Here is a 24773-nt window from a genome sequence, read left to right on the forward strand (position 1 = left end):
CGTTTGTGAAGTCGCTCAAGTCTGACCATCTCAAGCTTTTATTTTGGTACTTCCGGTTACTGATGTTTGAATTTGCACATTAGCTAAAAATGTCATTTCACCCAGAACATTTAGATTTATTATTTAGATTAAACTATTTAACATTTAGAATGAGATTTAATATTTAGATTTATCATTTATATTTACCATTTATATTTATATTTAACATGAATTGTAAATGTGAAATGTTCATGTTAAAAAATCCCACATTGTCTGAGGCTAAGTGTGTCAAAATGTGTGATCTTGCATGTTTTATATTTTCAGAACAAGGTCAATTTTTTGCACACATTGAACAAATAAGAATGCATTTTGTTGATGAGCCGACATTGAAAATATTCAAATAACCAAATGTTCACAGCTAGGACTTTACAAACAAAATGGAACTCCAATCTTGCTCAAATCTTCAGTCTGTCTGGCAGCTGACATCCTAACATCTGTCCAGACATGGTGCAGTGGTAAAGATGAAGTATTTCTTACCTTTTCTTTTTACATACAGCTAAATATTTGAGAAACAGCTCATCATCACCAGACCCAGTCTTTATTATTGACAATTTAATTTATTTGGACGTCAGCCACATCTGCATCCCCTGTGGATGGTGGTGGGCCGGTAGGAGGAGCATCTATTGAACAGTGACTCGAAAATGTGTATGAACTTGAACTTTGAACCAGTTCTTTGTAAACACAAAGTGACACAACACTTTAAGTGTACACAAACAAGATAAGAACTGGATTAAGTTTACATTTTTTCTTTCTGTATGTACACTGTGTTGCATGTCCACACTCCACCCACACCACAGTTAACATGGTACCAGGATGTTCCAGGAACTTGACTGCATGGCCCCACCCTTGTTTTTACCTACAGGCTGGTGACGGACTCACGCAGAATTTGTAATAACCAGGTTTAGTCCTGAGAATCGTGTCTGTAATCAGTGGCCATCGGTGAGACTCAAGACCCTGCAATTACTGAATGTACACTGTGTTTGCCTGACACAGTGTACAGTTTTTTCCTGAGCTGCAGATAGTTGTGCATTGAAAAGACAGAGAGTGGAATACTTTTGCCATTCACAAAGAGGCTGAGGCTAAAGGTCAGCCTGTAGGATTTTTACCTGACAGGAGCGTTTTATTGTGAGGGACAACACGGAGAGTAGAAACAAACATAGTGGTGGAAGAGAAATCAGCCGGTGTCAGCCACTTCTAAAATTCCCCTTTTGGCTCTGATGCTACATCCACACTTCTCCGCTTTTGTTTAAAACTGCACAAATGGCTGACCCGAGATACATTTTATTCAGTCAATTTTCAAATTCCACGCGACAGATTCCAAGCTCAGGTATAAGCTTTATCTGTGTTTATGTGATTGTTCGTGGCGAGATAGCGCAGGACTTCTTGCGTCATTAAAAGTGTGCCAGCGTGTGCCTGACTGCAGACACGTACCTGTACCTCAGCAAAAGCCTGGAACTGAACTGATAATAAACTGAACCGACACCAAACGTGTGCACCCGTGCCCGTCCAAAAACACATACGTACACGCTCCTTATCGCAGTCCCTGTTGAACGTTGCAAGGTGTGTTTACGAGACATGGTGTTCTCTTGTCGGCGAGGTGAGCAGAATTTTCAATTTCCAAATAGGGCACAGTTGAATGAATAACTGTTATTGTTCTATATTAATAGCTCCAAGTGTTCCCCGGGCTGCACTTTGATCATAACATGATCAGGAATGTGGTAATAAACAAATAAATGTGGAGAGGTTTGATTGCAGAACTAAAGTCTTTGAGGACGCTGTGTGCAACACATTCATTATTTTTTTATATAGTGTTCTTGTTTTAGAAAACCTTCCCGGATCTTGATTTGTATCCCGATCACCATCCAAATCTAATCATGTCATCCTTGAGTCATTACATGCATTTTCCAGCCTGGCTAACGCCGCACTGTGTCTCAGTCTTTCTCAATTGAGATTGAGTACGAGTCTGGCAAGGGTGTCGTCCTTTGACCTTCCACTTGTAGATGAAACTGCGTCCGTACACAACTGGACAGACGGACAACCAGTCAGACCAATGATCAGAAAAATGTGTCAACAAATGACTTTTGCCCGATGGAGCTCCTTGGAGCAAGTCGCTTAAAATGCAACGACCGAATCAGAATACAGCTGCTCTTCTGTGGCCGACGTGTTGGACGTATACAAAAACTTCAAAAAGACCGCCGGCAGACTCACCTGGGTTCACCCGCGCTATACATTTTATTCTAAATCTAAATCCGAGGAGGATGCTCCTCTATGGAGAGAGATTGAAGAGTATGCATTAAAGTTGTCTCTACTGTACCTATATATATATATATATATATACTTGGCTATGTATATATAATAATAAAGTAAAAAAAGAACACAAAAAACGCAATACCTTAAAGAAACCGACTCTCTGCCACTTTCTAATCCATGTAAAACGAGTTCTGTCCTAATGCTGCTGATGTATTTTGTTTTAAGCGACCGTGTCGACGTGCCGACACTTACTCAGTGTTCATGACTCGTGCTCTCGCTCCACACGCTCACTAGCACTTGTTATTACAGCTGTTGACCCCACTCTGACCGTCATGTCAGCGGCACGGTCTTGAGTGTTTTTGTTGAACTCCTGCTACTTTTTCTCGGTTTGTCTTCTCACACCAGGAGCCCCCTCCGGTCAAACAAAACCCTGGAGCTGCTCTGGCTGCGGAGAAACGCAGCTCCCTCCCGCGCCAACGAAAATCACTCGCAACTCAAAACTCAACTTGCGCCGCTGGGTGTTGAAGTGTTTATTTCTTTGCTCCGTCTGACTTGAATATACCCACTGACATAATTTAGCGGCCCAAAGTCCGTCCCATACGGTACGTTGATTTAAGGCTCACGTTTCTTCACGTACAGACGAGCGTATGTGCACGTACAGTAGCCGCTTTGCTTCCTTCTTGAAGGCACGCAGCCAGACCCTTACTCAGCATTCTGTAGTCAGGTTTCTTTTGGCCCTGGGAACTTGTCTCTTACTGTGGGAGCTCTGCTCTGTGCACAGACTGGAATGTGCTTACAAGGTTGGAAAAATCCAACCGGAGAGGGAGAAAGAGGGAGGGAGGGAGAGGAGATGTGTAAGACGGAAGAGAACGAGGGGTTTGAGACAGAATGTACAGTGAGCTTAAAGCGACAGTCATGTGAGGTTTTAACACCAAATACAGGGCCTCTCCAGGGGACACACAAGGAAAAACAGATTTTTATCACTCTATCTCAACCATTAGACGGCAATTTCCAACTGGAAACTGAAATTTCACTCTCCCGCACCAAAGTCCATAGAGAAAATTGGCGTTTTTAGATGGTGGGGATAATGGTCTACTGCTGCCTCATTTGCTAAGTTTGTGTCACTTAAACAAATCTAAATAAAGGTTTTTAAACCCCAAAGTCACAATAAACCATACTTGAACGTATTGACGGAGGCAGCAGTAGAACAACAACTCCTGTGTGCTGTGACGTAAAATTGCAGATTTTCTTAATGGACTTTGGTGCCGTTGGAAAGTGCTGTATTACCGCAAAATAAAGAGACATAGATTGAAACAGACATATGTTGTTATCAATGAGTGCAAGTGTCCATGTCCTAGGCTGGTTCTTGGTGATGAGATGCACCCTATTCATTTAACTAAATAATGACCAGTATAAAGGCCTCCAGGCAGAGGCAGAGGGAAGGAAAGAGGCATGAAAGTCGAGCTGAGCCAGAGCAAAGTTGTGGCAGGGAGATGCGGAGGAAAAGTTGGACCAGATTGGCACTGACGGCGGTGGAAGTAGCACCTAAGTGCGGACTTTTTGTGCAAACGTGGGGCCCTGTGTTTTGTGTTTCCACCCTACTTGTGAAGTGAACTGTACAATCTCTGTCCTACATAACACCGACCTGTAGAACTGAAGTGCGAGGCGCTCAGTAGTTTCTTTCTTTTAATTCTGGACATTTTCACAGTGGATTTGAAGGTCAGGCATATCAAAATAATGACATTTATGATGGTATTTTACAGAATTAAAAAAAAAAAAAAGTTTATTTTTAACTTGGAACGATAAAGAGTTGACAATATGAATATATGTATGATGCTAAATGAATCCATAAATAAAAATCATGCATAAAAAACTCATTATAACCTGATATTTAGTGGCGGGTCGCAAGGAAATTGATTTGGGGGCTTCATGTGGTTCACAGGCTCTACACGGTATGACTCTAATGTGAAAACAAATAAGACAGAGGTGCAATTAACAGTTACAGTTCAAAGTTCTTACTCCTGGCTTTAAATGGAACTCACCCAGAATGCAGTTTGTTTGCTGTGTGGCTGATTAATATCAGCATATGAACGATAAGAAAACAAAAACATTATCAGTGATACATCGCTTTTTCCCGGCCATGCGTGACGATCATGAGCAGAAACAATGCTGGCAGATTCCAGCCCCTGCTGCCAACCACACCCAGACACAAACATTCAAATTAAAACACAGTAGTGACAGTAATGTCATGTCTGATGACGTCTCTTACATACTCGCTCACCTTTGTCACGCCCCTGGAGATACAGCTCTGAATTCTCACCTCGAGCCTTTCCCTTAAATGATTTATTACGCCGAGGTTAAAGCTCAGAAATCTAATCTAATCTCTGCTTCGCAGGTAACTCCCCGTAATGTCCTTATAATGTTTTTAATTGTCTTTAATTGGAATTGTTTTTAACTCTCAAGCACTCTGTGGTGTTCGTGATGAGCATGTGTTGACGGGCAAATAGACTCCGATGCCTTTAAGAGTCAAACTGAACCAGCAGGTTATGAAGCTCATTCTTTTCTTTTTTTCTTTTTTATAAACACACAGTTTCAACAGCCGCTTCCAACCTTTTCGTCATTTTCCCACCTGAAGGAAACAAGGTTGATAGTAATGAGGTGTGAGTTCTTGTATTCACCACGTCTCTCTGTGTGTGTCATGGTGACTCACTCTGATGGTTGATTAATGTCGACCTGTGGTTATTCTTAATTAGTTTGTTGCTTTAATAACATAGGAAGGACGAGGGATTGTCTTTCAGAGAGCCATGGTGTAGAAAGATTCATCTGTTGTTACTTATATTGAATAAATGAGCTCTAATCATCAGGAACAAAAACACTGAGTGGCTGAAACTCGTGATGTTTTCACATGATTTAAATCAAATAGCATATTCATGTCAAACTCGAATATATTTAGGTGTGTGTTCCAGGTATCACTCATGTTGTGGGGACCTCGATCTCTTTACACAGTCACATCATGGGGACTTGTCTTCCTTTCTGTCATTTTGGGGACATTTTGTCTGGTTCCCACAACTTTAATGGGCATTTTCTGGGGGTTAAGACCTGGTTTAAGTGTTAGAATTGGGTTTAAGAGTTAAAACCTCATCAGTTGTATTTCATGAGCCCTGGAATGAATAAAATTTGCACATTATTGTAATTTATGTCGTTGTTACTTTCTTCTTTATTGCGTTAATATTGTTTTAAATGTTCTGATGTGATCTTGTGCTGCAGAGGTGCCGCTGGTCCTCTTCCTGTTCCTGCTCATCTCTCTGGTCTGGTTGTGGGCAGGACTGCACATGGGCTACAGGAGCCTGTGGATGCTCATTCTCTACGTCATCTTTAACTGCTTCCTGGTGAGTTCATCCACTTACTTATTCATTTGCATTTGTGCTTGCTTGCTTTTTGGCAGACACATTTTTCAGGTTTTTAGAATAGGAACTTAACCTACAGAACTAGAGAAAACCTCCTCCAAGGCCACTCAGTCTCCCTCAGTGTCAATACACACCTTATCCACCTAGAACAGCACCAAAATCTATTTATTTTGTCCATAAAATGTATCCCAAGAAAATGTAATCAAAATCCATCCTTCACAGATGTTTTAATTTACATTACGGGTGCTTCAGAATGAACTCTTTAAAAAAAAAGGCAACATATTTAATAACCCACTCTATTAAAGCCACTAAAATCTTCCAAAAGACTGGGTTGAGACCCACAGATGGGACGCAGGATCTTTGTTTTGGGTCCCGCCTAAAATGTAGTGTTTTCCTCCACTTCTGCAGTACCTGAAAATGAACGCGCTGATTGGCTTTGCATTATATCGTCCTCCTTAACCTCTGTTGCCATTTCATGTGTTTTCCAACATTAATCTGAGTTGTTAATTTTGCTTGTGCAGAGAGTTCTCATCCCTAGAAATATGCGTAACAAAGTGCTGCTGGCAGCTGAACTGTGCTGTGAACTCTGCACAAAAAGCCAGAGGGAAAACACAGGGACTTTACAGACGCTACGGGGCTTAATAACAATGATAAAATCGAGATGTGTTTATTTGGATTAGTGGAGATTTATTCCTCGGTGGTGGAGGGCGGTCATTGTGTTTGCATTTTATGGGCTGCAATATTGGATGGCTCTCTAGAAAACAAAATTGACTGGTGCTGATAGACTGAGTCAGAGAGTCAGAGAGTGATGAAAGTCTGAAGACCTGCTCTGATGTGAGGCAGACGTGGGGAGAGAGACAGGGAGGCAGGGTGATGAGTGTGTCACAGATCAATCCTGCCTCTTACTGTCATCTCTCCCTCTCTCATCGCCTCCACTTTGCACTCTAAGTGTTCATTGTTTTTCTCTTCATTTTCTCCGTTTGCTCCTCCGTGAATTTGCGCTCACCTCGTTTTGACTCGGCGCCCCGAGCCGCCGCGGAGATAACGAGCAGGTTTTAATGAAGTTCCAGACGATTCAATCACCAAGTAGGCTATCTCCTCGCACCTGGAGCACTGCGGATACATTCACACAGTTTTCTTAATAACAAACAACAGAGTTTATAGAACGATCTCAACTGTTTCATCAGGTTTCTCTGGCCAAATGTGGAATGAACCCCAGAATGTTGTTCTGTAATGCTCAAATTCTTGATTATATAACTAATGAACGGATTATGTTAAGGTAAACTTGAAGAAACAAGGCCCATAGTGGTGTTTATCATATCAATGATCAACTTTTATGTCAGGATTGGCTGAATTTTTGTTTGTTTTTTTGTTTGGAAATGAAAACATTGATGTAGTTACTCACATTCACTAAACTCATCAACTGTCAGCTGTGGGGAAAAAAGTTCCTTCCACCATAGACTTTATATAAAAATGGAAGTAGTTTGAAAAGTGAAGCCTTGGATATAGGATGGAAGGTCAGCCACCAGGGGGCGACTCCTCTGGTTCCAAAGAGAAGAACTCTTATTGATTGTGAGTCTATGTAAAAATGAGCGTACTCCCAACTTGATTTATAACGTCGGTAAACATTTTGCTGTTGAGTTTGACGAGATTTTGTTGGAAAACAGAAAACAGACATTAAAGCACAGCACAAATGAGTGGACACCAGTGTGATTGACAGCTGGTGTTTGCGGGGGGGGGGGACAAGTTGTTGGTTTTTAAAATCCAGATCCGGAGTCTTCTTTTAACCATTGTTGTTTCCCCTTAGTAACATATTTAAAAAAAAAAAAAAAAAGATCAAACACTTGCAGAGCAGAGAATCAGATTTCTGTTTTTCACTGGCATGCACATAATCACATGATGTTCTTTGATATGTAAGTACAGTATGCTGATGGTTTCTGATAATCAACTGATACCAAGCTGAAACTCGTATTCTGTGAGTCCAAAGATCTGCAAACACTGTACACTGTAGATGTTCACTAGCCTCAGTGCGACTCTATACCAGGCCCATTCTCTTCGGTGCAATAGGTTAATTGTCTTTTTTTTGTTTACCATACCAAGTGTTTACCATGTCTTCTGTCATCCTCTGAGAGACACTCTCTGTCTGTAAAAGGTGCCTCGGCTGGTCTGTGGTAACCCGTGGTGATATGTGGCATTTGCATGCTAAAGACAACAGTGCTGCACCAAAGTAAACGCCTCGTGTTGGCACAGTGACTAATGAAGAGAGGTGATGTCAACGCCTACTGCTGATGTCACATGTTGCACTTGTTTGTGAGCTGCAGTGGAGTCTGTGCCACTCTTTGACATTAGGTCATCCATTTACAGAGTGGTGCCTTTCAAAGGTCTAGTGTGTAAAGTTTAGGTGCATTACTTATATGTGTTCAATCACACCAATGTGTGAATTGTTGTTTTTTCAAGTAAATCAGAGTGGGCACTAAAGACTGGGCTTCAAGTGGGCAAACACGGACAAACCTGCCGGGAACCCATATTGTGAGCCTGAATATAACGCTTATTGGGACCACATTCCAAATAAGGACATAACGTTTACATCTGATAATCATTTATCTACGCAAACATCGGCCAAACCATTTAATATTCACAAACCTTTCTAGTTTTTTGTTTTTTTTAATTTAAGAAAAGGTAAAAATCCAGCCTTAATCTCTTAGGCTTTAAAGATTAAAGTGTTTGTGACCCTCTGTAGTGGCCTTAATACTCTTTTTTTTTTCTTTAATTAGCTCCCCAAGGCCTCTGCTTCCTCCAACATTCAATCTTCTGATGTCCACCTTCAACAAATAAACATACAGACATGCATATACACACACACAGTCAAACATGCAGCATTAGTCTCCCGCTGGCTGCATTTCCACCTAGAGAAAGAGAGGTCAAACATAACATTAAGCGACTTCACGTCAGCTTAATAGATGACCTGTCATTGCTGTCCCTGTCGACTCTGCCGTATCCTGGCGACTTTTCGCAGCTAAGTCTGTAAACCCAGACTAAACGCTCTTTTAGAGAAGAATTATGACAATTGATTTTTCAATTGTGGCTCCTGCACGGCCACCTCAAACCTCAGACTAAAGCTCCAGCCTCTGGGGGTTCGGTCTGTCTCTGCAGAGGGATGGAGTCATCAGAATGGAACGGACAGGTAAAGAGCCCCAGAGCCAAAGCACATCAAAGCACATTGATTAGCTGTAAACAAATGGGTCTGACCCACTTTTTTTCTTACAAAGCACAGCTGAATAAAACAGAAGGACTCTGCCTTGATGGAGATGCTGCTTCCATGTTCTAAGCATGGGTGCAAGCCAATCAGGTGTGAAGGAGAAGATAGGTTATTGTAGACCTTCCATTAAGGACTGAATGAAAGTTTAATGAAAGTAAATGAGATTGAGGATACTTGTATGTTCCTCTCACCTCAAAGAGACATTCATTTGTCATGGTTGATGAAGCTTCAGGCCGCTCTGGTTCTCAAGATCATTTTTGAAGGTCTTGCCTTGGACTCACTCATTGCCTACTTCTTTATCGTCCACCTGAGTTGTCATGGCGACTATCCCAACTGATATTGGGGCAAAAGGTGGGGTTAATATAAATAAAATGTAACAATGCAACAATGCTAGCCACCGTCACCGCCATGTGACTTTTCTTCTTTTTTTAAAAAGTAATAATTTGTAATACAGATGAACAGCTAGAGTAGATTAGATTAAATGTTTTCTATTATTTTACACATTATTTAGTCCTGTAGGACTGCAAATGATTATCGATCAGTTTGAGTGTTTTTTTGTGATTTTTCCGCGTCTTAAATCTGAATATTTTCTTTTGCGCCATTTGACAAAGAAAATCATTAAAACTGAATCATTTTAGTTTGTGGACAAATCACGACGTTCAATAAAATCGTCCTTTTCAGGTTGGAACTGGTGAATTTTCGCGTAAAGGGATATTTGCACAATAAATCCTCCCTTAGGGATCAGATTTATTGTCAATTTTTTTTTTTAGGCGGTTGCACTCAAAGTGGAACAGGTCCATCTAAGGTGTTACATGACCACCTGTTTCTGGCAAACGTTTCCGTATGTAAACAATGCTCATTTGTGTCTCAGGTCTTTATTTTTTATCTATTTTCCATTTCGCTACATCTGCCTTGAGTTTGCGAGTCATTATGACACTGTACGTTTCTGCTGCTGGTTCAGCAGTTGTTTTTGTTTCCCATCATGTTGTGAATTTTCCATTAGGAGAATTTTCCATGTTTACCCCGGTGGTGGTGGTGGTGGTGGTGGTGTTGTTGTTGTTGATGTGGTTGTGTGGCTGGCACACCTCCCCACACCTGATTACTGAGCACCATTAACACACAGATGCTACAGCTGTGTGAGACTTTGTGCTGCACAACAAAGATCTCTCTTTTGTTTGTAGAAAAGCACCTTTTAGTCTCCATCAGGTTAGTAGATTTGATTCTATATCAGAAAATTGAACTTGTACGTGCTCCGGCTATTGTCCCTCTGCTCTGAATCCTTTGTTTTTTATTGTACTACATTGTTATTAATGGTCCAAATTTAACCCTGAAATAAAATACATTAATCAAAAATAACCAAAACACCACTGCCACTCCACATTATCCCTAACCCTATACCATAAAACTCTACTTATATATCCTCAGAAGTCACTAAATGGTGGAGCAAGATCTGGATCCAGTCCCAGACACTGTACTATCCAGACCTGGACCTATGATCGATAAATTATTGATAAATTACGGTGGCTTTTCGTAGTTTTTCTTTTGCCGTTTCTCTAGCAGCAAAGTTTTATTTTCTATTCTCACATGCTCATTTTAAAATGTGTATCTTTAGTGGTTTATTAATAATTGATGCTTTTACCAAGCAGCGTGTGCCTTTTTGTTAGGCATTATCTTCTGCTGTATGTTTTTCTGGAGATCAAACTGTTGCGGGTTTTCGTCCAGGACATGACTCCACTCGTGCTTTCACGTTTAAATCTTCTAATTACCTCCCAGCAAACTGCCCCTGGCTGCTAAAGCTAAAGAACTGTGAGCTGTGTGCAGTTACCCAAAGGCACTGTGGGGCGTAATAATAAATAAAGTCATATCAGTAGCAACAAAAAATCATCAGAAGTGATGTGCTGCAGCTTTAATGAGCGCAGAAAATCACATGTTCACAGTGTGTTCCCCCAGTTATGACTGTAGGGGGCATCATCATTAATCTGTCAACAACAAAGAATAAAACTGTCCCCAAAAGCAACGTTAACGTTCTCACCAGTCCCTACAGGGATGGAAATATCTACTTTTTTGTTGTTTGATTGCATTTGTTTTATCCGTTTACATCCATAGGCTTTGTAAGCTATTCCTCCCCTTTTTGGATTGGATTTTATTCCACTTTATTCTCAGTTGTGTCCCCCATTCTTCCCGCTCTCCTCCGGCCTCTGCTTCCCTTCCATATAGACGTGGCCTTGCCAGTGATCAGGGAACACTTATGTCACAGGCCTGTGGTTGTAAAACCTGTTCCTCTGGCTGCACTGCCTGCAATAATCACCCACAACACCATTGTGATGATTAGCAAAATACACTCCCAGACGGGAAAACACACACACACACACACACACACATACACACCTGTCTGCTTTTGTTCACTGTTCCATGCGATCACAAAGCGAAAAGTTCATTTTGTTCCTTTTTTTTATTTAGATAAAGAAAAATACAAACAAAGAGCCGTAAAAAAAAAAGTACAATCTGTCTCTCTAATCTGACATCAAACACTGCATATTCATGTGGAGGATTTGCAGAACTGGAACTGTTGCTGAACTGACTTGAACAACAGACCATAAAAAGCAGCTAATGACCTGTGAAGTCTTCCTTCTTCCATTTTACGGTATATGTTTGCACACTTTTTTTTTTTTTACTTCTCCTTTTTATGTGCCCGAAAATTCCACGTTTACAATAAACCCATAAAGATGCAGTTTCCACTCGTCTTGCTCTTACTGCTGAACGTCACTATCACTGTTAAAAGCACTTTCATGTGTCTCAGTATCCTGTGCAGTAGCTCAGGTAATGACATCGGATCAGTCTGTACGTGTTTGCTGTTGTTTGTTAATGGACTGATTTCTTTCGCTTGGTTTTACGCAACATTGTGGTTTTACAAAACGCAGCGTTGAATAATGAGAGAAACATTTCTTGACCCAGAGACCAGTGCTTCTCCGGCTTTTTATACCACGTAGAAAATATTGAGCTTTTAAGGTAACACCATTATCACCAACGTTAAAATACAGTGCTGAAACATAAGGCAGATTTATTCCCAATAAGATAACTTACTCCCATCAGCCTCCTCTTCCTCACATATACTGCACACGTTTAATCAAGCTAAGGCCGTAGTCTGACTAAGACAGGCAATCGGACAACTTGCCGAGGCCGGGTATACATGCGGAGAAGAAAATCAGTTTATTTGCCGCGTACATCTGACTCCGCCTCCGTAGGTGGCGCTGTATCTCTCTGTAAGCTTGCAGTTTCCTGTTGACCCTTACGTCACAGGAAAACAAATGGTGAGCAGTGAGATGGACCATGCTGTGGTTCTGTATGTATACATCTTTATCGTAATGCAAATTAGATGGAGCCGCGTTGTCCGAAGAAAGACGCCGCCGCCGTATGATTTCCACCAACAGTACTGCAGTTTATACGTCGTCTCCTTCTACTTCCGGGTCAAAGACCGGGGAGGACATATTGGTGCATGCACAGTATACAAAGTGCGACTCCAGTCCGACTAAGTGTACACATGCAGGAGTAATCAGACTATGAACCACATCATCTAGATATGTACAGTATGTCTGGATAGATTCAGATAAGGTTCCTCCAATTATTATTATTATTATATACACTTTTTGTTTCATTTTCCTCCCAAGTGCCAACAGAGTAAGCTTGCGTACCACTAGCGGGAAACATACCACACTGTGAGAACCATGGCCATGGAGGGTTTTTGCGGTTAAGGACTTCCACTTAAGTTACTCAATCTCCATTTCCTGTCCCTGGCACAGACGCAGATTCACACTCGACTCTTGTGCCTCTTCCGCCTGTGTGTGTGTGTGTGTGTGTGTGTGTGTGTGTGTGTGTGTGTGCGTGCGTGCGTGCAGCTGCCGTCATCGCCCGCTGATGAATGTTGTGAAATACTGAATGGCCCCATGGTATTTGACACTCTGGTGTTTTGGGGTAATTCACAGCCCGGTGCTGTTGACCGGCAGGATTTTTCGTAACGACGAGGAAGTGGAGGTTGTAGAAATACCAGGGTGTCAACGATGTCATTGATGTCACGATGATGAAGTAATTCTCCGCTAATCACGCAGGAAGCTGTGCTGGTAGTGATGATGAGGTGAAAACAGAGCATCACAGTTACAGGGAAAAAAAAGCAGATATAACTTTATTTGTTAAATCAATGCTTATGTTTTACACTAATAGAGTTATATTGTATACATTTGGTACCTGCTTGTTAAAACTGCAATGCAACCTCAAGAGTTTACAGAGAGTGGTTCAAAAACAGAGAAATATAGTATTTTTTTGGTGAAAAGTGGTCAAAAAGAACAGCTAGAGTGGTTTAATATGATAGAAAGGCAACAATGACTTGCAACAGTTGCTCCACTAACCACTCGTCACAACCAAGGTCGCAGAAGATCATCTCGACAGGTCAAACCTTGTAAGAGATGCAGCGACAGCAGCTGACGAGCAGACCAGGTGGTGCCGCTTTATCAGGTGACCTGTGTACCTAATAAAGTGGCAGGTGAATGATTAGTCAACACGTTACCATGGAGAATCAGAGACAAATGGAGCCAACAAAGTTACAGAGGTTTTATGTGATACAGAGGAAGTATGACTATGATTTCTTAATGCTGATTTTATCTTTTTTTCCTCTTTCGACACAGGGTTTGTACGTGTTTGCGGTTTACTTCATCATGCACAACCAGCTGCTATGGCCGACCAAAGCCAGTTACACCGTGGAGATGAACGGCCACGACTCTCCTGACTCCACGTACCAGGGAGGAGGACCCACAACTGTAGGGGGCGACATCAGCAAATCAACTCAGAATCTCATCAGCGCCATGGAGGAGGTACGACACTCACACACACACACACACACAGATGAGGGAACTATCACAGACATTTGCTCAGCCCCTGCTAAAATGTTTACTTTACTTGCATTATTCTTTAATAATAAACCAACGACAGACCAAAAAATTGCTTTACACTGCATAACACATTGAATTTTGAGCCTTCTATATTTTTTTTTTAATAAAATCCAGTATAAACTAAATAAATAAATAAATAGATGCATGAAGCAGGCACCCGGAAAAAAAAAACTTGACTTTAATTAACATTTCAATGAAAATAAATGAAGTTGTCAGCAAGTTCCTGTGAACAAAAGTGTATAAACCTTCAAAAATAAGTCAATTACTGGCTGAGTAATTGAATATTAACCCTTCTGTTACCGACAGGATTCGGCATGCGTGCTTCCTAGACCGTTTGTGATATCTAGACAATTCAAATACTATGGACTCTATGACTCTATAATTCAAATACTATGGACTCTATTGTCAGCTGAGATTGGCGCAGCACCCCCCTGCAACCCTCATGTGGAGGATAAAGTGGTAGAAGATGGATGGAGGGATACCAGAAAGCAGAGAAATAGAGCTTAGCGCTCCCATACTTGTCATTACGGTAGCCCTCGGGATTTCCACAGGAACGACCGTCCAATCGCAAGACGAGATTCACCAGTACGTCACACGTTTGTGACGTCAGCTTCTCCGTACCGCATTCGGAAACGGTTGAATAACTGCCAGATATTGAAAGTGAAAGTTGTCCTCATAAGAGGGGCAATCGTCCAATCTGCTGTGGCGCCCCCTAAAGGGAGCAACTGAACGATAATGTAAAAAAAACCAACCTGATTAATTAACCGGCTGCTTAATTTCTCTTCTTCGACGTGCTATTTTATGCTCTTTTTCTTTATTTGCCCGACAGTTTTATTGGTGACAAAATGTACAATCTAATATAAGCATTATCACAAACTTTTCTGCCGAGTCACTGCGGAGACTTATCACTGGTTTGAGCCAGCAGCAGCCAGCACAGCTACATTCACACGCAACTTCTCTGTGCAGTGACCGTCCTCATGTGTCCTCCAAGACCTCAGCATCTGGTGCTGATCCTGTTATCGTACAGCGGCTTTTGAGTCTCGGCCAAAACTGTTGAAACAGGGACCAGTTTGGGAGAAGAAATCTCCTCTCTTTGCTTCACGTGTTCCACCTTCTCACTACTGTCAAGGTTTTTTTTCCTCCCTTGTCCTCATTCCCATGGTCGTGTTTGCTCATTCCTGGTCTTGCCTCACACATTTCTCACGTCAGCTGAGTGTGACTGTGCAGAGAACATTACCGCTCACACACTCACACGTCTCACACTGCCATACTTAATTTTACTACTTTATCTGTTGAGGTTTATCCGTCTAATTCATTAGCGTGGCCCAGAATAATCATTTCTCTTCCCAAGAGAGAGCCTAGAGTGTTTGTTTCTGGTGTCTAGAGTTTTCATTTTTATGCTTAAACAACACCAATGTCTACTGGAAGTGACTTCTTGGAACATTTGTGTCCTGGAGGAAAATAATAATATACAAAATAAGATGTTTTTAATATGGACTGAATGAATTCATGTACTGAACATCACCAACATTCTCTGGTATCTTTTATTTACTGACGTTCTCCATAATTTAGTGTTTCATGATTTAGTAATAGGGACAGACAGACACAGTCTCGCACACCGCCCTCACTAACACCCACATTAACTCCTTAACTTGTGATTTTTCTCTCCAGCACATTGCATGCAAACACACACACACACACACATGTAAACCACTTAGTAACTCCTCAGCAGCTTCATTGGTAGAGAATTCCCTATAAGGACTGAGCTGCAGAGAGGAAACCCAGTCCCCCCGGATTCTTTTTTTGATCGTTGATCTCCTTCTCTACACTCTGGAGTCACGTAATCTAGGTTAAGCCATGAGGGCACAATCTCAGTGAAATCTGAGATTTCAGTAAGTTAAATAAAAGCATGGCACCAAGAGCAAAACAAGTGTATAGTTGTTATATTAAAGCTGTGGTGTGTAACTTTCCAGTGTAAACATTTACATTCCAGCTATTGTCAAATGACTTCACATGATGCTGATTAATCCTCAGCTCCACTCGACTCCGTTTCTGTGTTTTTTCAGTATAGATCTCATGTCACCCAGAGACATCCCTGCACTGCACACAGATGGCGGCAGCAGCTCTAGACTGCTCTAGTAAAGCAAGACAGCTGCCAACATGTTGTAGTATGACTGAAAACACCAAGAAGGACCCACAAAATCTTCTAGACGTGGGTTCTACTGCTAAAAAATGACCTGGACACTTAAGGCCCGTTTATTCTCCATTTTCCCCCATTTTTATGTCCCAGACATTATCCTCGTCACTTCCTTACATACCTATGGGCGTCTTTTGCATTTGGTAAGGACACGATACCTTCTCTAGGCGGCAGTTATTTTGGGTTACTCCATTTTATGGCTGCGGTGTTGAAAGTAGAAGACAGCTGCTGCTGTTCCTTCACCACGCAGCTCCAAGATCGCTGAATCGCAGACTTCTTTAGAAATTAAAAGACAGATAATACTGTAGAAACAAAAATTTCCTGCACAGCCCGAAGACAATTCTATTTCTGTCTCTTATATTTATACATACATACATACATGCATGCATACACATAGAGGCTTTGGGTGAAAACCTCTCATGTTTCTGGTTGTTCTGGCAGCATCGTTTCCATGTTGTTAGGTTGTTTCAGAGTGAAACCTTAAACCCACTACCCTCACTCTTACCCCATGAACCTGCTGTGACCCTGTGGGTTGGCCTTAACCCTGCGGGTTGCTGGGACAGCGTGCACTCTGCTTGACCCCAACTCTTCACAGACGTCATTTCACAGATGACAGGCACGGCCGTTCTCTCTCCCTGTGTCTGTGTTCACTCACCCTAAAAGTACTTCATAATAAATTTACTATCTTTACTTTTGCTGCTTCAAAAGGGAAAAGCACACATTTTTTTGACATGTAGTGTTTTAATAGTTGAAAAATAGTATCTGGCCAGTGTGTGTGAATTAATTTTATCTGCACAATTTCAAAGAAAAAGCATTAAAAAAGATGTAATCAGTGACATAAACTATTCAGTTCATTTCCGGGGATATTTGATGTTACTTCACATTAACTGCTTGTTAAATAAGTTTATTCCTCTTATGTATTTTTATTCTTCTCTCAGGTAAAACAACTTTTAGATACTGTTCCATATTAGTTCATTTTTCAACCAGATCTTTAAATGTGAGATTATGATATTTCATTGTGGCTCTCTCTGTGTGTGTGTGTGTGTCAGATATCCGCAGACTGGGAGCGGGCGTCTCTGCGGCACAGTGGTCCACACGGTGGCGGCGGTGGCAGCGTGTTCAAACCCAGTCCTGTGATGGGGACGTACAGCACAGATGCAGGCTTCATCAACACCAACCTGGTCACAACAGACGAGGAGTCGCAGGAGTTTGACGACCTTATATTTGCCTTAAAAACTGGTGAGAGTCGCACCAACACAACATTAAACCGTGTTTCACTGTGTCGTTTTGATAAGATAGTTTCACGTACGACACTAAAACACAGCTCTACATGCTCAAATAACACAACACATTAAAATATAAATGTATATACATAACAACTACAAGCTAAACTACATTACACACAATAACAATTGTCAAAATGATAAATATAAAACATAATCAGCACAATAAAGTATGATAAAACTAAACTAAAACTACACTTGATAGTAAACTAAAACACAACTTAGAAATCAAATAAACCTCATATACCTAAAACAATTAAAGGGTACAACTCTATTTTTCTTTTAGCCAGCACTTATTTCTGATATTAATTTGATTTCGGTTGGCAATGCCAAAAGGATTTTAATCTATCTATTCTTCATCATCATCCATCTTAACAACTTTAAACATTTATTTTCATCACAGGCCTCAAACTTACAGCCCCTACCACTTCATATCAAGTTAAAATGATATTCAAAACCTGGTCTTAATGAGTCACATCCTCATTTCTGAGGAGCTGGTTAAGTTTGGGGCTGAGATTTGAATTGTGGTCAGGTTAAGATTAGGTTAACTGCAAATCAATGGAACTCAATGCTGTGTCCTCAGGAGAATAGCAGCATAAATCTGTGTGTGTGTGTCGAGAGAAAGTCATTGTGCTGCTGACCTTAAATCTCGCTGCTGCCAAGCAAACCATTCTTCCTCCACTGCCACATCAATGTTTAATGAGCTGAAGGCCCAGACTATTCACTGATTTATCATCAACACACACACACACAATGTAAACTCTGAAGCCACTGAAAGAGACTGAAATCTTTCGCCGGAGCCTAAATTGAAAATGTTGCACGACTCGTTAAGTTTTGTCGAGCGACAGCGATCAACAACATTCACACAACGGGGCAATAAATGGAGCTTAAAACGAGGGTCGTGAAGCTCTTTGTGAGACAAGAGATTAACTCGTACATTCTTATTGATTGTGTGGTGTTGAGGGCAAGGTGTGTGGACGTGTGTGTGTCGTAATCTAATCCAGTGGTTCTACTCAAGTACCACCTGAGAAAATATTGAGCTCTTGAAGTAACACCGTTATCACCAACGTTAAGTTTTACAGTGGCGTGAACAGGTCGAGCAAAGTCAGCTAAGGACTTTTCTCAGGAGGCACATTTATTCCCAATAATATTAAGAAAAGTCAGAATTGATAAAAAAAAAAAAAAAAACAGAATTCTCAAATTAAAAGTCAGAATTGATAAAAAAAAAAAAGGTCAGAATTCTCAGATTAAAAATCAGAATTCTCAGATTAAAGTCAGAATTCTCAGATTAAAAATCAGAATTCTCAGGTTAAAAGTCAGAATTGATTATTAAAAGTCAGAATTGATTATTAAAAGTCCGAATTCTCAGATTGAAAATCTGAATTCTCAGATAAAAAATCTGAATTCTTAGATTAAAGTCAGAATTGTCAGATTCAAAATCAGAATTCTCAGGTTAAAAGTGAGAATTGATTATTAAAAGTCAGAATTGATTATTAAAAGTCAGAATTGTCAAATTAAAAGTCGGAATTGATACAAAAAAATCATAATTCTCGGATTTTTCGGTCATTTTCTATGCACTCCAGTCAAAAATGTTTCTCCAAGTACCATCAGAGGAAGCGTGCCAGTTTGAGAGCCATGGATCTAATCTAACAGTGAAAGCAGTGGACTATCATTTTTTTCTCTGTGTCACCAAACAGCAAATAACCTCAGAGCTGCAGCGAAACAGTAATTAAATAGTGAAAACTCAGCGGAGTGGAGCGGAGCGGTGGTTCAGAGCATAGCTACAATGCAATCCTGTGAGATTTAATCAAGGCAGAGCGGTCGATGTTGCCTTGAGGAGCCCTAACTGTCCGGTGGACACTTGATCTCTGCTGATAAACTTTTGTTATGATTTAAACCCTCGTGGGTTCATAACATGCCAAAAATTACAGTAGGTTCATCCAATATTTTTATTCCAGTTTTCAAAACAGAACAAAATGTTCTGTTCTCTCTCTCGCTCTCGCTCCTCTCGCACAGCAGAGCGCAGATAAAGGACATTTCACTCAAAAAAGTACATCCCTTATGTGGTCAGTCACTGGACCGTACAACACAAACATGACATTCATCCTCTGCCGTTCTTTACAACTCACATGGCCGTTCTCGCCTTTCACACTTTCCCTGCTGTGGTGAACTCTGACCTTTTCACACAGACTCCATAACCTGGTTTTTAATCTCAGCCCGGTCAGTAAGCAGTAAAGATAATAGCATCATCAGAATTACATAACCCTGTGATGGGGTCACTAAGTCGGCCTGTAAGGACTGTCTTTACACTTCATTTGATAGTGAACCATTGACACTCACACACACGGCGGATCAGTGGTGCGCTGTGGGTCAACTCTGCAGTGAACAACTGAGGGCTGAACATTAACATGTTTTACTGTCATTGTGCACCCGTGTGTCTCCACGCTCCTGTGATTATTTCACCAGCTCTTGCTCCACTGATTTTCAAAGAAAACATCTTTGTCTCCAGTGTTGAGTCATTTTACTCTTAAAAGTTAATTATTGAAGTACAAAAATGATTGCAGTTAAAAAGTAACAATCTTACATCACAGTACTGATAACAGGATTTTTTTATAGTCGAGAGCTAATTTAAAGATAATTACTTTACCATCATTGGAACAGGCTGAATACTTAAAGCTCCATTATCAATATCACACACTGTCCTGTAGATAACAAAGACATAAATACACAAATTTATGACAGAATGCCTCACACACAGCAAACTCATTTACAGTAAACTATAAAACAGAGTTTACAGTTAAAAGAGTGTGTGGTTGTGCTTTAAAAATGTCCAAATCTATTGCTACTCTCTGCAAAACAAGTGATTTGTTAAACAAGACGTGTTTGCACAGACTGTTACTGTTCACTTATTGTGTTCAGACCTGGGGGAAATACCTACAAATCAAAATATAGGGCCTATAATTAAACTTCTGTTAGAAAAATGCTCTGGGAATCATTAATAAGTTTTGGTGCCTTGAACCAACAAATACAAAGGTCCTCTCTTCGAAAATGTTGTGTGAGCAGAAGCCGTCCAGGCTTTAATTGTTTAAGTATTAATGGAGAGAATGTGAGTTAAGTGATATTGTGCGGCTTTGTTTGTTGAGTTTTAACATTTTAAATTTGATTTTGTGGTTATGTTGTTGCTGATATTCTGGGTTATCTACAGGTTACAGGATTTTTATTTTTATTTAGTATTTTCACCAATTTTGAGTTGGATATGATAATCCCTGTTGGAGCAGTTTACAAAATCGTGAATCATATTTTTCTGTTACCAACGGGGTGTTTTTTTAAAACATGTAGTATTTTCACATAATTCTCTTCTGGTGGGGAAATATAATTCATTATAAAGTTTGAAGTTTGGTTCAGATTGTTAGAAAGTTTGGTTCAGATTGGACCTTCTATTGCAAAGTTATAACAGTTTTGTTTGGGGGTTTTCACAAAAAATCCAACTCTGCGTCGTTGCCATGGTAACACAGGTAACACAGTTTATGATACGTCATGACATTCATCGGAAATAATCTACAATGTGAATTTTTTTTTGGGATTTCACCAATTTTGAGTTGGATTATGTTAGAGCTGTGTACGGAGTTGTGAAACATATTTTCTGTTACCACCAGGGGGTGCCGTTTTTAAAACTTAATAATATCGTACCTTTTATTAGCGGCATATATTCGTTGCTCTGACTGAACCACGAGGCTTTTCATGTCTGTTTCAGGAACCGGCCTTAATGTCAGCGATAACGAGTCCATTCCTGGAAGCCACGATGGAGGGAGTGTCACCAGCTCCCAGATCGTGGAGCTGCGACGGATTCCAATCGCAGACACTCATCTCTGACCTTTTCACCTCACACACACACACATCCCACACACACATCCTGAAAGACAAAAAAAACAATTACTGTCCAGTATTTTTATAATGTAAAAAGCTTTTGCACTAAAATCCACCCCCCTTTTTTAATTTTCATATAGATGTTTGATACTGTATGTTATTTTTACTGTACTGTTTTTATATATGTATGTACATGTATGTATAATCCTATACATAAATGTTTGACTAAATTAATTTTTTTTTAAAGTCCTTGATGGAGTTGTTTTGTGAATGTAGAGACTTTAGATGACGATAAAACCAGATGTGCCCCCTTTAGCACAAATCCTGCTGCTGGAGGATGGAGAATGTGTAACATTGTTAATAAATAATTTGCGATATATTTACGTATGGATGTGCTGATTGCATTTTTTACGGCTCGTGACGAGTCAGAATTGATCGTACAGGGACAGAGAGAGGGTTTGTCTCTCGGACGGTTATGTAAGTGGAGTCAAAGGTCACGCGCTCACCAGGGCTGGTTTGAGTTTTTGATGACTTGGGTTTCACAACCTACTGAAACCAGGAGATGCCGGACTGCTCTGGTGTCTGCACAGAGCAATAAATCAGTCTTGAAGTGCTTTAAAAGTTCAATCAGTCGTGCTGAATCTGTTTTACGTCAGTTGCGCCGCATTTACGTTGGTCAGTCTTTGAAAAAAAAAAAAAAAAAAACACTGATGCATTTGTTTTTTATCAGCTTCGTTTTAAATCGGTGGAAACACAAGACCTGATTCTTTGTCTGCTTCATTTTTGGTTTCCACACATTTTCTGGTTAGAAACCTGATGTGTTTTAAGCATGTGCAAAAGTGCTGCTTCTCGTTATTGCTACGGCTGTGGAATAACTTCTAAACAACAAAATCTGACATGAAAACGTTTGTGTGTTTGTGAGAAAAATACCCGCAAAAAATGTGTATTTATCTTATTTTGTAATAATAACTATTGAAAATTTCAATTAAAATTCCCAAAGAGAGTTCAATATTCCTTACTTCATCAGTTGGATCAATGGAAAGACTGACTGAAAAGAGGAAGTAAAATACACAAAAATAACCACCATTACATTAAAATCCTTGATGGTGATGGTGTTTTTTTTTTCTTCCTCCAACGTCCTACAACAATTTTACACAACATGATACCAGAAGAAGGTAATGTGAACAATACATACAGAGAGGTATATATAAAAAGAGGCTTGAACACGCTCTTCTTCTCTGTGTGGACATAAAGGTAATTCCTCCCCTTTCATCTCTGACAGCAGCTTTGAACCTCTCACAATCCATTGTCTGCTTGACCTCTTGCACTGACCATTAAGCTCTGCCCTCCATCAGCTCGACTCCTGAACTTGGTGAGTGGCTGCGTGAGAGGATTTTACTTTTCCTGCTTGAGCCAGATTATAAATTTTGCCAGACAAGGCCAGTCTTGTCTAGTTTTTAGCCTGTTTTAAATTTGGGCCAAAAAAAAAAAAGACTAGTTATCCATATCCAGAGTATTTATCAGTAACATGAAACATTTCACCTTTACTAGCTAGCTGGGCAGCCTAGCTTGGAGGGCTAGCAGAATTAGCTAGCCATTGCCATGATAACGATGGGGCTATAAACATTAGCTAGTGCATTTGAAGGATATCAATGTTTTTACTGATAGCATAAGACATTCCTTTTATATCTTTATGGTTCCTTTTATTTCCAGTATGGTTGTGATGAAATGTTGGAGAAAGATGTCAACAGGAAGCCATGTTGATTAATTAACTCACGTTTCAAGGAGATATGGGTGAAATTAAATACGTTTTAACTTCTTCGGACTCCTTTTAAAACATGAAGAAGGTGAATGATTTGATTTGTATGTCAATTACATTTTTGTTCTTTATGTGCGAAATTAATAAACTAAACTAAAAAAAAATGCCAGCTGGTCTTAAAAAGGCATATATTGGTGAGTTAGCTTAGCGGAGGCTAATCAAACACTCACAGCCACACATGAACCAAGGTTCCCTGACACTTGTCTGTTATTTAAGATAAGCGTAAAAAAACTCCAGGCTTGGTTGTTAAACTACTTTATTATACCTGAACAAAACAGATGCCATACGTAACGCGAACATTGCAAATTTTGACTGTTAAATCACCAGAAGAACTTCCTCCCCACTGGCTAATGTCACTCCTTGCTGCAGGTATTTCAAGGTAATTCAATTACCTTTTCTTTGACACATGAATAGTGCTGAAAATAAACTTAAACTTCAGTTTTTTGAGCCTCCTCTGTTTCAATGATTGAAGAGCACATTTTAGACTCAGTATTTCCTCTTTCCTCTTGGTTTTACAAAGAAAAAAACATTGATGTAATGATCAAAGAAGTCATTATTCATTCAACAAGGTAACTCTCCCCTCTCTGCTTAATGACTACACCCTTCTCGGTCTATACTCTCCTGCTCCTAATGAGCTCGTAATAGTGCGGCACAAACTTTTGATTGTCATCTAACATTTCCAGGGAGGTTTTTAATTGTTCACCTTCTTCGAAAAAGACCGGTAAAGACACAAACATTCACTTTTCATACGTTATCGCCGGCTGCCGTCACGACATCAGTACAACCTCCCATCATATTCTCATATTCCACCTCTGCGTCCATTAGCGTGAACTGTATTGCTTGTATGTATTATGTCATCATTGTTAATGAGGCTCGGTGAGCGCGAGGCGGAAACACTCGCTGACCTTTGGTCAGATGTGCTGATAAGTGTGGAGTATAATATGCTCACAGCTGGTTACCTCAGTGCACTTGTCATTTTTAACTAACCCCACGTACTAGTTATGTAATTGTCTTTGATTATTTTATTTACTTATGTAACCTTTCTTTAAAACAGTAATAAAACTCATTGAGATTAAAATTATGCTTGCTAAGACAAGCAGTTGTAAATATAGTCTGTATGACAGCTGTTCAAACATGCAGCATACAGAATACAATATAAAATCACATAACCAGATCATTTTAAATAAAATGAATATAAAGTGCATTCAGGCAAAACATTTACAGTCATACAAGTGATTTAAAAACACCTTCAAAATGTCCGATGAGACCAGATCCTTCAATTTAATTCAATAAGATCCAAAGAAAAGAGAAGACGGATACTTACTGCAAATTAAATTATAATTAAACTAATAGCTTTTTGAAAACAGGCTCCTGTTTCTTCCATAACATACGTTTACTCAATTACGGAATTTAGAATTTAGAGCCATGTAAGGTTTAAAAGTTGTTAATTCATAAAATACTTAAAAGAAATGTATTCATTATTCACATGCTATTTGCACGTTAAGTCATGTGACAGCTAGAAGCAGGAAGTGGTGTTCAGTGCTGTGATTTATAAAGTGAGGTGAACAGTAGGTTCTCCATTGTCCATCCTGCTGTCTTTATTTGAATAATTCTGTTTTAACTGTCATCAATAACTGCTGTAAAACACCACAACAAATAAGAATCATGTGATATCTTAGCAGGAAGGGGAAAATAAGGAAAATGGCTGA

At 40.0% G+C, this 24773-nt stretch overlaps 1 protein-coding gene across 2 annotated transcripts in view; it reads left to right on the plus strand.

Moving 5' to 3' along the window:
- The window catches only part of adgrv1 (adhesion G protein-coupled receptor V1), a 148436-nt gene extending 126808 nt beyond the window's left edge, over nucleotides 1–21628 (plus strand). For both annotated transcript variants that reach the window (XM_058636829.1, XM_058636830.1), the window contains 4 exons: nucleotides 5557–5678; nucleotides 13635–13820; nucleotides 17145–17334; nucleotides 21133–21628. In XM_058636829.1, coding sequence (XP_058492812.1) covers nucleotides 5557–5678; nucleotides 13635–13820; nucleotides 17145–17334; nucleotides 21133–21251 — 617 coding nt within the window. In that variant the 3' untranslated portion in view covers nucleotides 21252–21628. The remainder of the gene's footprint in view (nucleotides 1–5556; nucleotides 5679–13634; nucleotides 13821–17144; nucleotides 17335–21132) is intronic.
- The last annotated feature ends 3145 nt before the right edge of the window (nucleotides 21629–24773 follow it).

This window comes from Solea solea, chromosome 8 (assembly GCF_958295425.1).
Source record: "Solea solea chromosome 8, fSolSol10.1, whole genome shotgun sequence".
NCBI classification, from domain to species: Eukaryota; Metazoa; Chordata; class Actinopteri; order Pleuronectiformes; family Soleidae; genus Solea; species Solea solea.